The sequence below is a fragment of the Macaca thibetana genome, chromosome 9 (assembly GCF_024542745.1).
Source record: "Macaca thibetana thibetana isolate TM-01 chromosome 9, ASM2454274v1, whole genome shotgun sequence".
NCBI classification, from domain to species: domain Eukaryota; kingdom Metazoa; phylum Chordata; class Mammalia; order Primates; family Cercopithecidae; genus Macaca; species Macaca thibetana.
In genome coordinates this window covers 760481-772911 of record NC_065586.1, presented here as the reverse complement: position 1 = coordinate 772911, position 12431 = coordinate 760481, and the positions used below count along the sequence as shown (strand labels likewise).

Below are 12431 nucleotides of genomic sequence, written 5' to 3'. Positions count from 1 at the left end.
CTCAGGTGATCCACCTGCCTCGGCCTCCCAGAGTGCTGGGATTACAGACGTAAGCCACTGCACCCAGCAAGAAAATATACTTTTAAAATGACTTTGGAACGAACGGTAAGCCTTTCTATGTACAATGCAAACCCAAAGAGCCAGAAATAAAATATTAATATATTTTACTAGTTTAAAAATGTACAGCATATTTGAGGTTAAAAAGGCAAGTGACAAAAAGAGAAAAAAAAATTTACAGTGTATCTAACAAGAATCCAACCTTTGTAATATAAAAACAACCAATCAGTGAGAAAAACATAAACAGCCTAAAGAACTCTGAAAAGGCCAATAAGCAGACAGACAAGTTCAACCGCACCCATCATTACAGAAACACACAACAATAAAACCATCTTTACACCACAAGACTGACAGAGTGAACGCCCGACCACGTCAAGGACACAAACAGAGGGAAGGACACAGCCTCCGGTGTCAGTGGAGCACACACCAGGAAGGCGTCTGTGGGACAGGAATGCTGTCCACACCACACTGTGAAGTGTGGACACATTTGCAGTAAAACATGAAGACACAGCATAATGACGTGTGCCCATCCACAATGGACAAAACAATGAAAATTTATTTTATTTTACTTTTTTATAGAGACAAGGTCCCATTACGTTGCCCAGGCTGGTCTCGAACTCCTGGGCTTCAGTGATCCTCCCACCTTGGCCTCCCAAAGTGCTGGGATTACAGGCGTGAGCCACCTCCCCGGCCAAAAAAATGAAAAATTAAAGAATGAAACAGATTTCCATCTGTGTTTAAAGAACTTTTTAAAAATTAATCTTCTATGTCAGACACATTTCTGAAAGGATAAACGGCGGCCATGTCATGCAGTGAAATTAATCTTCTATATCAGACACATTTCTGGAAGGATAAACGACGACCGTGTCATGCAGTGAGAAACGGGCGCCATGTGGCGCTTTGCACTTTCTTCACCTTCTTGATCCTTCACTGTACACAAGGAGGTGAAACTGAGGCCCACCCACGATATCCACCTGCGAGTGTGTGAAGCTGGATCTGAGGCTTCTGGAAAAGGCACATGGACGGCACCTGCTGACAGCGCAGAGCCCACGGCAGTCCCAGGAGCCGCCTTACCTTATCGTCCCTCCTGGTTGGGACAGCCAGGTGCAGTCTATTCAGCACCTCATTCACTTTATTTCCCTTCATTTTGGTTTCCACTCGATGAGCCAAAAGCCTGTCGCAAGCCTAATAATGTAAAAAAGAAGGCAGTCACAAACACATCCTCCAGCAGCCTCCGGCTGCAGATTCCAAGAGAAGCCACAGATCAGAGCCACTGAGACTTTTCCCTCAAGGTAACTAACATGTAGGGGCCACACCCTCTGAGGCCCAGGCGGAAGCGGCCCTGAGGGAAGATGCATCTTCAGTGCCTGGGCCTCACTCCCACCACAGTGACCCCGTGCACAGGCGCGCCCTCCAACTGCCCTTCACAAACTGGAGGCAATGTTGCCCCTCAGGACTCTAACCCGAGCAACAAATCCCTGGGTGCAACCACGGCATCAGGAGCACCTTCTTTTTTTTTTTTTTTTGAGACAGAGTCTCGCTCTGTCGCCCAGGCTGGAGTGCAGTGGCGCGATCTTGGCTCACTGCAAGCTCCGCCTCCCGGGTTCACGCCATTCTCCTGCCTCAGCCTCCCGAGTAGCTGGGACTACAGGCGCCCACAACCGCGCCCGGCTAATTTTTTTTTTTTTGTATTTTTAGTAGAGACGGGGTTTCACCGTGGTCTCGATCTCCTGACCTTGTGATCCGCCCGCCTCGGCCTCCCAAAGTGCTGGGATTACAGGCGTGAGCCACCGCGCCCGGCACCTTCTTTTTTTTTGAGACAGAGTCTCGCTCTTGTTGCCCAGGCTGGAGTGCAGTGGTGCGATCTCGGCTCACCGCAACCTCTGCCTCCCGGGTTCAAGCTGTTCTCCTGCCTCAGCCTCCCGAGTAGCTGAGATTACAGGCATGCGCCACCATGCCCGGCTAATTTTGTATTTTTAGGAGAGACGGGGTTTCACCACGCTGGCCAGGCTGGTCTCGAACTCCCGACCTCGGGTGATCCGCCCGCCTCGGCCTCCCAAAGTGCTGGGATTACAGGCACGAGCCACCGCACCCGGCCAGGAGTGTCCTTTTCTTTGAGATAAAAACAACATGAAGTAGAAAGTAATTAGGACAGCACGTGAAATCCAGCAGCGGACTGCCTCCTGCAAAAGCTGTTCTGCTTTTCAGACTTTTCTCCCTTCTACGTCTGAACAGGTTCCATAAAAATAATTTTCACTGTACTTGCTACTGAAATATTAGAAGGCCAGAGACAACAGCTGCTTTAGGGTAAAGTTGTTTGGGGTGACAACAGCAAAGCATCCCCTCAAACCCCACTGTCCACCGGGCGCAGGGAAAGTGGGTCTTAGAGGGGTCTGTCTTCACGCCTCGCTCTCGCACGCCACCCGCCTCGCTACTGCGAGGGCTCCACATGTAATAATGTCTAGAAAGAAAACTATTTTCTCCCCATGACTGACTTGAATCAAACAAGAGATAGTAAAAAGACTGATACCTGACTTAAGGCAGCACTGACCTCTGTTTTAACTTTAATAACACCTTCCTCAGTCAGGGTGCTGGTCTCTATTACAGGGAATCCTTCAGTCTGCAAATCTGTAAATATTTTCTGGGAATACAAAGAAAAAATGAGAGATGTATTATTTATTTCCAGTTCCCTATGGAACAAACTGTACAGTTCTGCAAATGGAGGTTGCAAATGTGAACTGTTCAACATCTGTGGCTGTTTCAAAGTCTTAAAAAACAGACATATCCTAAAAACAGTTATTTTCTTCATATTCTTCTATGATCAAGAAAATACAAATGACATCAACAAGATGGCTGACTCGTAGCCCTTCACAACTGTCCCCTACAACAAAGGCAATCAGAGTAACGAACAATTACGTGTTAATAACTGAGGGGGAGCTCCAGAGGGCATCACAGGAGTGACAGGCACACCCTGGTGAGTAGAAAAACGATGAAATACAGCCCAAAGAAAACACTGGGGGCCAGGCACGGTGGCTCAAGCCTGTAATCCCAGCCTTTGGGAGGCCAAGGCAGGCGGATCATGAGGTCAGGAGATAGACACCGTCCTGGCTAACATGGTGAAATCCCGTCTCTACTAAAAATATAAAAAATTAGCCAGGCGTGGTGGTGGGCGCCTGTAGTCCCAGCTACTCGGGAGGTTGAGGCAGGAGAATGGCGTGAACCCCAGAGGCAGAGCTTGCAGTGAGCCGAGATCGAGCCACTGCACTCCAGCCTGGGCGACAGAGTGAGACTCCATCTTAAAACAAACAAACCAACCAACCAAACAAAAAAAACGCTGGGCTGCCAGCAATCCCCCCACAGCTGGGATGCAATGGGTCCCAGGAGGAGGTTCTCCCTACAGCGAGGGGTAAGCAAGAGGATGGCAGCAGCTCCCACCACCACTCTGGACACCCACAGCCCTCACCACTAGAGTCCCCTGGCGTCCTCGCAGCTGAGCTCCCACACAGAAGGAGCTGACACTGGGCCCCGTCTGTTGGGCCCATGGGGTGGCTATACTCCGTCATCTTGGGACTGGAACTACAGCTGCAGTACGTCTTGCTCGGGGGAAAGTGGTCACAGCTCCCCTTCATCCCTGAGGCTAAACTGCCTCCAAACTACCCAAACCTGGTGGCCCAACATCCCCAAGCCAGCTGCGAGCAGCTGCTACACCCTTCCCAGCAGGGCTTGGTGGAGGCGGAGCCCCTTCCCAGCAGGGCTTGGTGGAGGTGGAGCCCCTCTCCTGGCCCTTGCCCCAGCACCCAACGGTACCCTGCCTCCTGGTAAATAGCACTGTGGCCTCTCCGGGCACCCTTGTCTCCCTGCTGCCTGAGCTGAAGCAGTGCGCTGCCTCCTGGGAAATGCCCAGAATGGTCACATATCCCAGCACCTACACTGAAGAGATACCTTGTATCCCAAGGAAACAGTGCCTGGGCCACCCAGAACAGTCACAACCCTCAGGCCCAAGCTGATCAGCCATGCACCATGGGGAGGAGCTGACATTGTACTCCACGTCCCAGGGAAACAGGGCAGGGGCTGAGCTGAGGCACCTGCCCCACCAGGCAAACAGCTCCAGCACCTGCTCCCTGGAGCTGCAGAGTCACCACTCTTTCCAGGAAACAGAGTCACTGCTGTCCTCCTGCCTGTCCTCCAGAGCCCAAATGACAGCTGGACTGGTCCATTCTGGGGTCCTTGCTGCCACCTCGCTCAGCATCACAGGGTCTGGGATACTGCCGGGCCCCACCATCCCAGGGTCCAGAGTTACCACTACACAGTGCCTCATCCCCTCAAGCTGACACTAAGCCCTCCCTACTGGCTCAGGTTTCTGAAGTGCAGCTCTACCCTGCTTCCCAGGCTCAAACCTCCAGAGTACTTCTTCCTTGGAGTCAGGCCAGGACTGTGCCCTGACCCCATGGGTGGAGTCACAGCTACAACCTGGCCCTGTGGGCCTAAGCTGCTAGGAGTGCTTCAGGATCACAGATCCACCACAGAGAGCAAACCTGCACCCCAAGGCCAGATACCATGATAGGCACACAAGACCCTAAGGCTAGGACCCCAGTCCCACAGCTACTCTGAGTACCTGTAGCTGGAACCCAGCACCATAGCAGCTGCTTGTAGACCATCTCCGACCTGACACCCAGAAAGATCCCTTCAGATAAGTCCCCTATTGTGGGAAAAACAAGAATAGCAGGACCCCAAAAGCCCTTGACACCAAGGACATTAAAAACGTACACCACTGCTGGCACAAACTTCCAGAGCTGAGGCCACTGAGCCACCCAGTTATTGCCAACATTTCATGGAGGTGAGGAAGCTGTACAGAAACAATATCACTGCTCCTATCCAGAAAGTCATGGTTCCCTTCCCAAATGGCACCTTAAAACCCAAGTGAGGTGAAAGTCTTTCTCCACGAAAGCCAATCTAGAAGAAAGTATAAAAGAGGCCATTGTTCTACCAGATACAGAGACATCAATGAAGGGACACAAGAAACATGAAAAAGCAAGGAAATAAGAAATCATGAAAGGAATATTAACTCTCTAGGAACAGACTCTAATGAAAAGGAAACCATGAGTTGCCAGAAAGAGAATTCAAAATAATTTTTTTTGAAGGAAACTCAATGAGAAACAAGAAAATACAGATAGACAATTCAACAAAATCAGGAAAACAATATCATGATATAAACAAGAAATTAAATTGAGACAGAAATTATAAAAAAGAGCCAAAAAGAAATCCTATAGCTGAAGAATTCAATAGATGAGAGAATACAATAGACAGTTTTAACAGCAAACTGGATGAAGCAGAAGAAAAATCTCTGTCATTTGAAACTACCTAGTCAGAGAAAAAAAAAGCAGTAAGAATGAAAAAGAATGAAAGAAGCCTACAAGATTTACAGGAAAACATTAAGAGAATACATGCTGGTATTATGGGAGTTCAAGAAGGAGAAGGGAAAAGGCTTAATAACCTATGTAATGAGATAGCTGAAAACTTTCCAAGACTGGGGAGAGGTACAGATATCTAAAACCAGGAAGTTCAAAGATTCCCAAATAGAGTCAGCCCAGAAAGGTCTTCCCCAAGCCACATTATAGTCAAACTGTCAAATGTCAAATACAAAGGAAATTCTAAAAACAGCTAGAGAAAAGCTTCAAGTCACATATAAGAAAATCCCCATTAGACTAACAGCGGATTTCCTTGCAGAAACTTTGCACGCCAGGAGAGAATGGGGTGATATATATTCAGTGTGTTGGAAAAAAAAAAAGAAGACTGCCAGCCAACTATACTACATCCAGCAAAGCTATCCTTCAGAAATAAGGGAGAAATAAATTCTTTCCGAGAAAAGCAAAAACTGAGAGAATTCATCACTAGAAGACCAGCCTTACAAGAAATACTTAAGAAAGTCCTACATCTGGAAGTGAAGACGATAATCACTATCACGAAAACATGAAAAAGTATCCAAGAAATTCACTTAACCTGTAAAGACACACATAGACTGAAAACGAGGAGATACAAAAAGATATTCTATACAGATGGAAACCAAAAGCAACACTCCTATCAAAAACAGTAAAAAGAGACAAGAAGATCATTATATAATAATAAAGGGGCCAATAATACTTGGGGACATCAACATCAGGCTCTCAACATTAGACAGATCCTAGGCAAAAAAGAATCAACAAATATTGGATTTAAAGTGCACTGTAGGCCACGCGCCGTGGCTCACACCTGCAATCCCAACACTTTGGGAGGCCAAGGCGGGCGGATCACTTAAGGTCAGAAGTTTGAGACCAATCTGGCCAACATGGTGAAATCCTGTCTGTACTAAAAATACAAGAAATTAGCTGGGTGTGGTGGCACATGCCTATAATCCCAGCTACTTGGGAGGCTGAGGCAGGAGAATCACTTGAACCTGGGAGGCAGAGGCTGCCTTGAGCCGAGATCATGCCACTGCACTCCAGCCTGGGCGACATAGGAAGACTCTGTCTCAAAGAACAAAAAAAAAGTGCACTGTAGACCAAACATCTACTGAACATGTCATCCAACCGCTGCATGATACACATTCTTCTCCTCAGTCCATGGAACATTCTCCAGGATAGACCATATGTTAGGCCAAAAACCAAATCTCATCAATTTTTAAAAATTAAAATCATGTCAAGTATCTTTTCAGACCACAATGGAATAAAACTAGAAATCAATACCCAGAGAAACTTTCAAAGCTGTAAAAAAAGAAACCCATGGGAATTATAAACATGTCCCAGAATGACCAATGGGTCAATGAGGAAATTAAGGAAGAAATTAAGAAGGTGATGCTGACATGGCTGGTCCAGGACCACAATTTGAAAGCCACTCTACCAATGCATGCTTCTAAAAGCATTTATCATGAAGGACGCCTATTAAAAAGGGTTATAGGACCAGGCGCAGTGGCTCACGCCTGTAATCCCAGCACTTTGGGAGGCCAAGGCAGGTGGATCACGAGGTCTGGAGATCAAGACCATCCTGGCTAACACGGTGAAACCCCGTCTCTACTAAAAATACAAAAAATTAGCCGGGCGTGGTGGCGGGCACCTGTAGTCCCAGCTACTCGGGAGGCTGAGGCAGGAGAACCCGGGAGGCGGAGCTTGCAGTGAGCCAAGATCACGCCACCGCACTTCAGCCTGGGTGACAGAGCCAGACTCCGTCTCAAAAAAAAAAAAAAAAAAAAGGGTTGTAGGATTCAATTAGTTTGAAAAATTATGTCCACCAATACTGCCTGCCTCTTGGAGAAAGCTAGCAGGCACGTCTCACTCATAGATCCAGAAAGCCCCAAATTCCAAGACCCTCCTTCTCCTTCACTCAACCATTCGCTTCCAAACTCATTTAATCCCAGAACCTGTTTTATGAATTAACACCTGTGAGTACCCTTCTCCAACATTCTCTCCTAAGTAATCACATTCTCCAAAAGTTCAGCCCATCAAATACAGATAGTTCTACACACTCAAGAACAAAGTAGGAATCCAGAAACCTATGTTTTAGTTTTAGTTTGCCAATAACTACGTTTTTATTATGTCATCTCACTAAACCCCTGAGGATATTATCTCAACTATAAAATACAATTGTGGACTAGTATTGCTAAAATTCCTTCATCTAAACTTTGGTTGTCTGAGATGAGAATTCAGAATTGGTAAGTAAGAAATATTCAAAATATTAACGTGATTTACCTGATCATCTTCAGAAAGTTCAGCTATTCTCTTCACATCACATTTGTTGGCTACAACTATGAGAGGCTAGGCAAGGAAGAAAAATAACGAAATCATTATTCTCATACTGCAGGATATGAAGCAAAACATGAGTGACCACACACACCTTGTTGATGAAGAGAGGTCTGATGTTCTGGAAGAGCTCCAGCTGCTCCCTCAGCCCATGCCCACACTGGTCAGACAAATCCATCACGTACAGGACCGCAGCACGGAGGTGGGCCAGGGCAGTGATGGCCTGCATCTCGATGGTGTTCCTATCCTCCAGAGGTTGGTCCAGGATACCAGGAGTGTCTACAACCTAACACAGCCAGACCTTGTCACTGAAAGCACACTCACCCACAAGCTTCTTGTCCAGCACATCCCAGAAGTCACTCACACATGCCCAACCAGACCTAATAATCTTATAGGAGAATCGTGTTAAAAAAAAAAGTAGGGCCAGATGTAGTGGCTCATGCCTGTAATCCCAGCACTTTGGGAGGCCAAGGCGGGTGGATCATGAGGTCAGGAGATCGAGACCATCCTGACTAACACGGTGAAACCCCGTCTCTACTAAAAATACAAAAAACTTAGCTGGGCGTGGTGGCGGGCGCCTGTAGTCCCAGCTACTTGGGAGCCTGAGGCAGGAGAATGGCGTGAATGTGGGAGGTGGAGCTTGCAGTGAGCTGAGATAGTGCCACTGCACTCCAGCCTGGGCGAAAGAGTGAGACTATGTCACAAAAAAAAAAAAAAAAAGTAGGTCTCCTAAACACCATAAAATAAAGCAGTGAGAAAAAAGTACATATTATTTATTTAAACATCAAAACAGGGAGGAGGAACCCTGTAGAGCTCAATGAAATGCTAGCCATGACACTGAGAGAAATGACTCCTCTTTTTACCAGTGACATCACAAAACACAAAAACTGGGATAACTGAGAACCCTCCCATGTCTTAGGAATTACTTTCTTCACAATTTATAAAATTATAGTGTGAAAACATTGCTTCATGCTTTTTATTTATTTATTTATTTTTGAGACAGTTTCACTCTTGTCGCCCAGGCTGGAGTGCAATGGCACAATCTCGGCTCACTGCAACCTCTGCCTTCCAGGTTCAAGTGATTCTCCTGCCTCAGCCTTCCAAGTAGCTGGGATTACAGGTGCCCACCACCACGCCCAGCTAATTTTTGTATTTTTAGAAGAGACGGGGTTTCGCCATGTTGGCCAGGCCGATCTTGAAATTCTGACCTCAGGTTATCCACCTGCCTTGGCCTCCCAAAGTGTTGGGATTACAGGCGTGAACCACCGTGCCCGGCCTGCTTCATGCTTTTAAACTGTATATATGCCATTTCTGATAACAGAGTTAGAAATGACACAAAGAGAATTTCATTTTATGTTAACAAAATGCAGAAATCCACACTAGCAGCTGGCTGCCTCCCCTGAATTATATCAGAGACATGTGACCTGTTCTTATGCATCCCCAGAGCTCAGACAAGTTTTTCTTATGATGATGAAATTTCAAGTTCTTGATTACCCTAGATAAACCAATATATTTTTTCTGTTTAAAGACAAGACTCTCACCAGGTGCGCGTGACTCACACCTGTAATCCTAGCACTTTGGAAGGCCAAGGTGGGCAGATCACCTTATGTCAGGAGTTCAAGACCGGCCTGGCCAACATGGTGAAACCCCCTCTGTACTAAAAAAAAACACAAAAATTAGCCCGTCATGGTGGTGCGCACCTGTAATCAATCCCTGCTACTCGAGAGGCTGAGGCAGGAGAATCACTTGAACCTCGGAGGCAAAGGTGGCAGTGGGCCAAGATCATGCCACTGCACTCCAGCCTGGGTAACTAGAGTGATACTCCATCTCAAAATAAATAAATACATAAAAATAAAGACAAGACTCTTACCTGCCAACGTAGATACTTATAATCCATGTGCCCAACAAACAGAGACTTGGTAGTGAACGCGTAGGGCTGGACATCCACGTCTGCTCTCGTCACCTGAAACAACAGTGAGAACTTTCAGAATCACCTCATTTCCTCTGTGTACACAGGGCATCTGTGTGTTTTAACAAGACTAATTTTGGGTAGGAAAAAACCATAGAAGAAACCTCACACAATAAAACTGCATCAAAACGGGAGCCTGGTACCTCTTCCTTCCCACCACCAGGCCAAGGACTGGGGCACGAGGACAGCGTGAGGGCCGGCATCTGGAGGACAGCCACCAGCTCCCCTCACCCTCCCACGTCCTGCCCCACCGCCTGCAACGCCCTCAGAGCTCTTTATGATGACAGGAATGTTCCGTCTGCACTGTCCAAACGGGGCCACCAGTCACGCACTGCTAACCAGCCTTCAATATGTGGCTCATGTGACTGAGGAGTTGAAATTTTCATTTTGCTGAATTAAACTGCAATTTAAAAAGCCACCTGGTCCAGCAGCCACCAAATCGGCCCCAGAGCACTGGCTCACTGTGGCAGGTTCACAGCTGACAAGCATTTGAAACATTAGCAAGGACCCTGCAGAGCTTTGCTGGTCACCACGTCACAGCAACCTATAGACAAAACAAAACTTACAAATCGATTTTAAAGCAAAAGTGATCTTAAGGAGGGTGGAGTCGTTCATGCCTGTAATCCCAGCACTTCAGGAGGCTGAGGCAGGAGGATGGCTTGAGTGTGGGAGTTTGAGATCAGCCTGGGGAACACAGTGAGACTCCGTCTCCACAAAAAATAAAAAAACTAAACAGGTGTGATGGCATGCACCTGTGGTCCCAGCTACTTGGGTGGCTGAGGTGAGAGGATTGTTTGGGCCCAGGAGGTTGAGGCTGCAGCGAGCCAAGTCTGCACCACTGCACTTCAGCCTGGGCGACAGAGCAAGACCCTGTCTCAAAAAGCAGAAGAAAAAGTTTCAACAAAAAGAAAGAATTTTTAAAATTAAAAATAAAGTGATCTTGGCACCGAGTAAGTCATAAATTTTCTGGGCACATGAGCTGCTGCTGGTTGTAAATTCACATTTCAAATGTTGCTTTGCCTCTTCCTGGGTCCCTCAAACTCAGCCAAATTTTCCTGAAGAACCAAATGACCGAGTCTCTTAAATGTTACGCTCAAATCCTAGTCAGTGAGCTCACCCAGGGAAAGAGCGACTCGGCACCGTCCCTCTACTGGACCATGTATGATTTCATGTGAAAGCTGACACAGCAACCAAGGTAACAGATCACCCAGAAGCAGCCGCAGACGGGAGGACCTCAGCTGGGCGAGTGTCACCTGCCACCAGAGCCCCCCTGGCATAGCCATTCCAGGACAGGCCAACACCACCCAAGAAAACCTCTCCAGTTGTCAACAAAAATGCACTTACATGTCTCAAATTCCTTAGAAATCACAGGACACACACAAGAACAAAAAGTAATGACTTCTGTAATAGTAATATAAATGTAGATACAGACAAAGTCAATCCTCTCCAAGAGGAACTCAGGTGTGCTCAGGCACTGGGGCCTCCTGCAGACCAGGGCAGTGTTTACTCAAGGACCAACTCAGAGGCCAAAATTATTACCAAGGCCATCCTGAATCCCACGCAGTCAGAATACAGTAACGCTGACCTAAAATGGTCAGATTATTTGCTTTACGATAAAAAACAGACCAACCTTATTGATGAAACTGGACTTCCCAACATTTGGGTACCCACACAAAAGCAGAGTCCTGGTATTTGGATCAATGGTTGGCAAACGGGATAAATGCTGACGCACTGTGAAAATATGAAAAGTTCAAATTAAAAAATTAAGAAACTCAAAGTGTAAGATTTGCTTTCAATTTTCTTTTCAACTTAGTTACAGTCCAGGCCTGTGGTGATATTAATCTTACTCCAACTTTTGTAATGCAAAAGTGATGGAGAAAATAGTTGCAGAGAGTAACTGTATATATATAGTATATTCAATAGTTATTTCCCAAGTTTGGCTCTAGTAAGAATCATATTCCTCAGCCCTTCTAAGCCCATGTTTTAACTCATTAGGTGAAAAGTGGGGCCAACAGCATCTCTGGAAGTGTCCAGATGATTCTCATTAGCAAGATGACATTAGGGAAACAGTGTACTTTGAAGCCTGCATGCCATGCCGTTCTGGCTACACATGGGTTACTGCCATTCTGCCACCTCATCTGTAAGACACATGGCTCCAGGGTGGCATCCCTTGGGCCATCACGAAGACCACACAGATCTGTAGGAAAGCACCTGCAAAGCGTCCACGTATCATAAATTTTGTTTAAAATGATTTGCAAGATGCAGGAGGGATATGAAAACCAAATGAGTCAAAATAATTTGTCATGTAAGAATACACACAAATAAATAGGCAAGTAATTGTTCAATAGAATCCTACTACGTTAATTCAGAAAGTCCTATTAAATAAAAGTATTTTTAAAAATAAAAAAGTCAATAAACTATGAGCCATCTTATTTTTTATACTTTTCAGTACTTCCTCATGATTTTTTGTCTATGCCTTACCTATTAAATATGAAATACATAAATTTTCTTACCAGTGCTGTTGATTTGTAAGTATTATATGTGCTACCACTTTTTCAGTAAAAACCAGCCTATTACTGTTTCTCATAGGTAAAGCTAGGAAAAATAACTGACCCGGTCATCTCCAAAATACA

General features: G+C 46.1%; 2 protein-coding genes across 3 annotated transcripts in view; one reads left to right on the top strand and one right to left on the bottom strand.

Moving 5' to 3' along the window:
* The window catches only part of DIP2C (disco interacting protein 2 homolog C), an 840898-nt gene that overhangs the window by 325970 nt on the left and 502497 nt on the right, over positions 1 to 12431 (top strand). The window lies entirely within an intron of this gene.
* The window catches only part of GTPBP4 (GTP binding protein 4), a 29977-nt gene that overhangs the window by 9922 nt on the left and 7624 nt on the right, over positions 1 to 12431 (bottom strand). The window contains exons 5-10 of one of the 2 annotated variants that reach the window (XM_050805464.1): positions 11429 to 11529; positions 9700 to 9792; positions 7924 to 8115; positions 7779 to 7844; positions 2609 to 2698; positions 1132 to 1242 (exon numbers count right to left, since the gene is read on the bottom strand). In XM_050805464.1, coding sequence (XP_050661421.1) covers positions 1132 to 1242; positions 2609 to 2698; positions 7779 to 7844; positions 7924 to 8115; positions 9700 to 9792; positions 11429 to 11529 — 653 coding nt within the window. The remainder of the gene's footprint in view (positions 1 to 1131; positions 1243 to 2608; positions 2699 to 7778; positions 7845 to 7923; positions 8116 to 9699; positions 9793 to 11428; positions 11530 to 12431) is intronic. The other variant, XM_050805465.1, reaches the window with a different exon arrangement.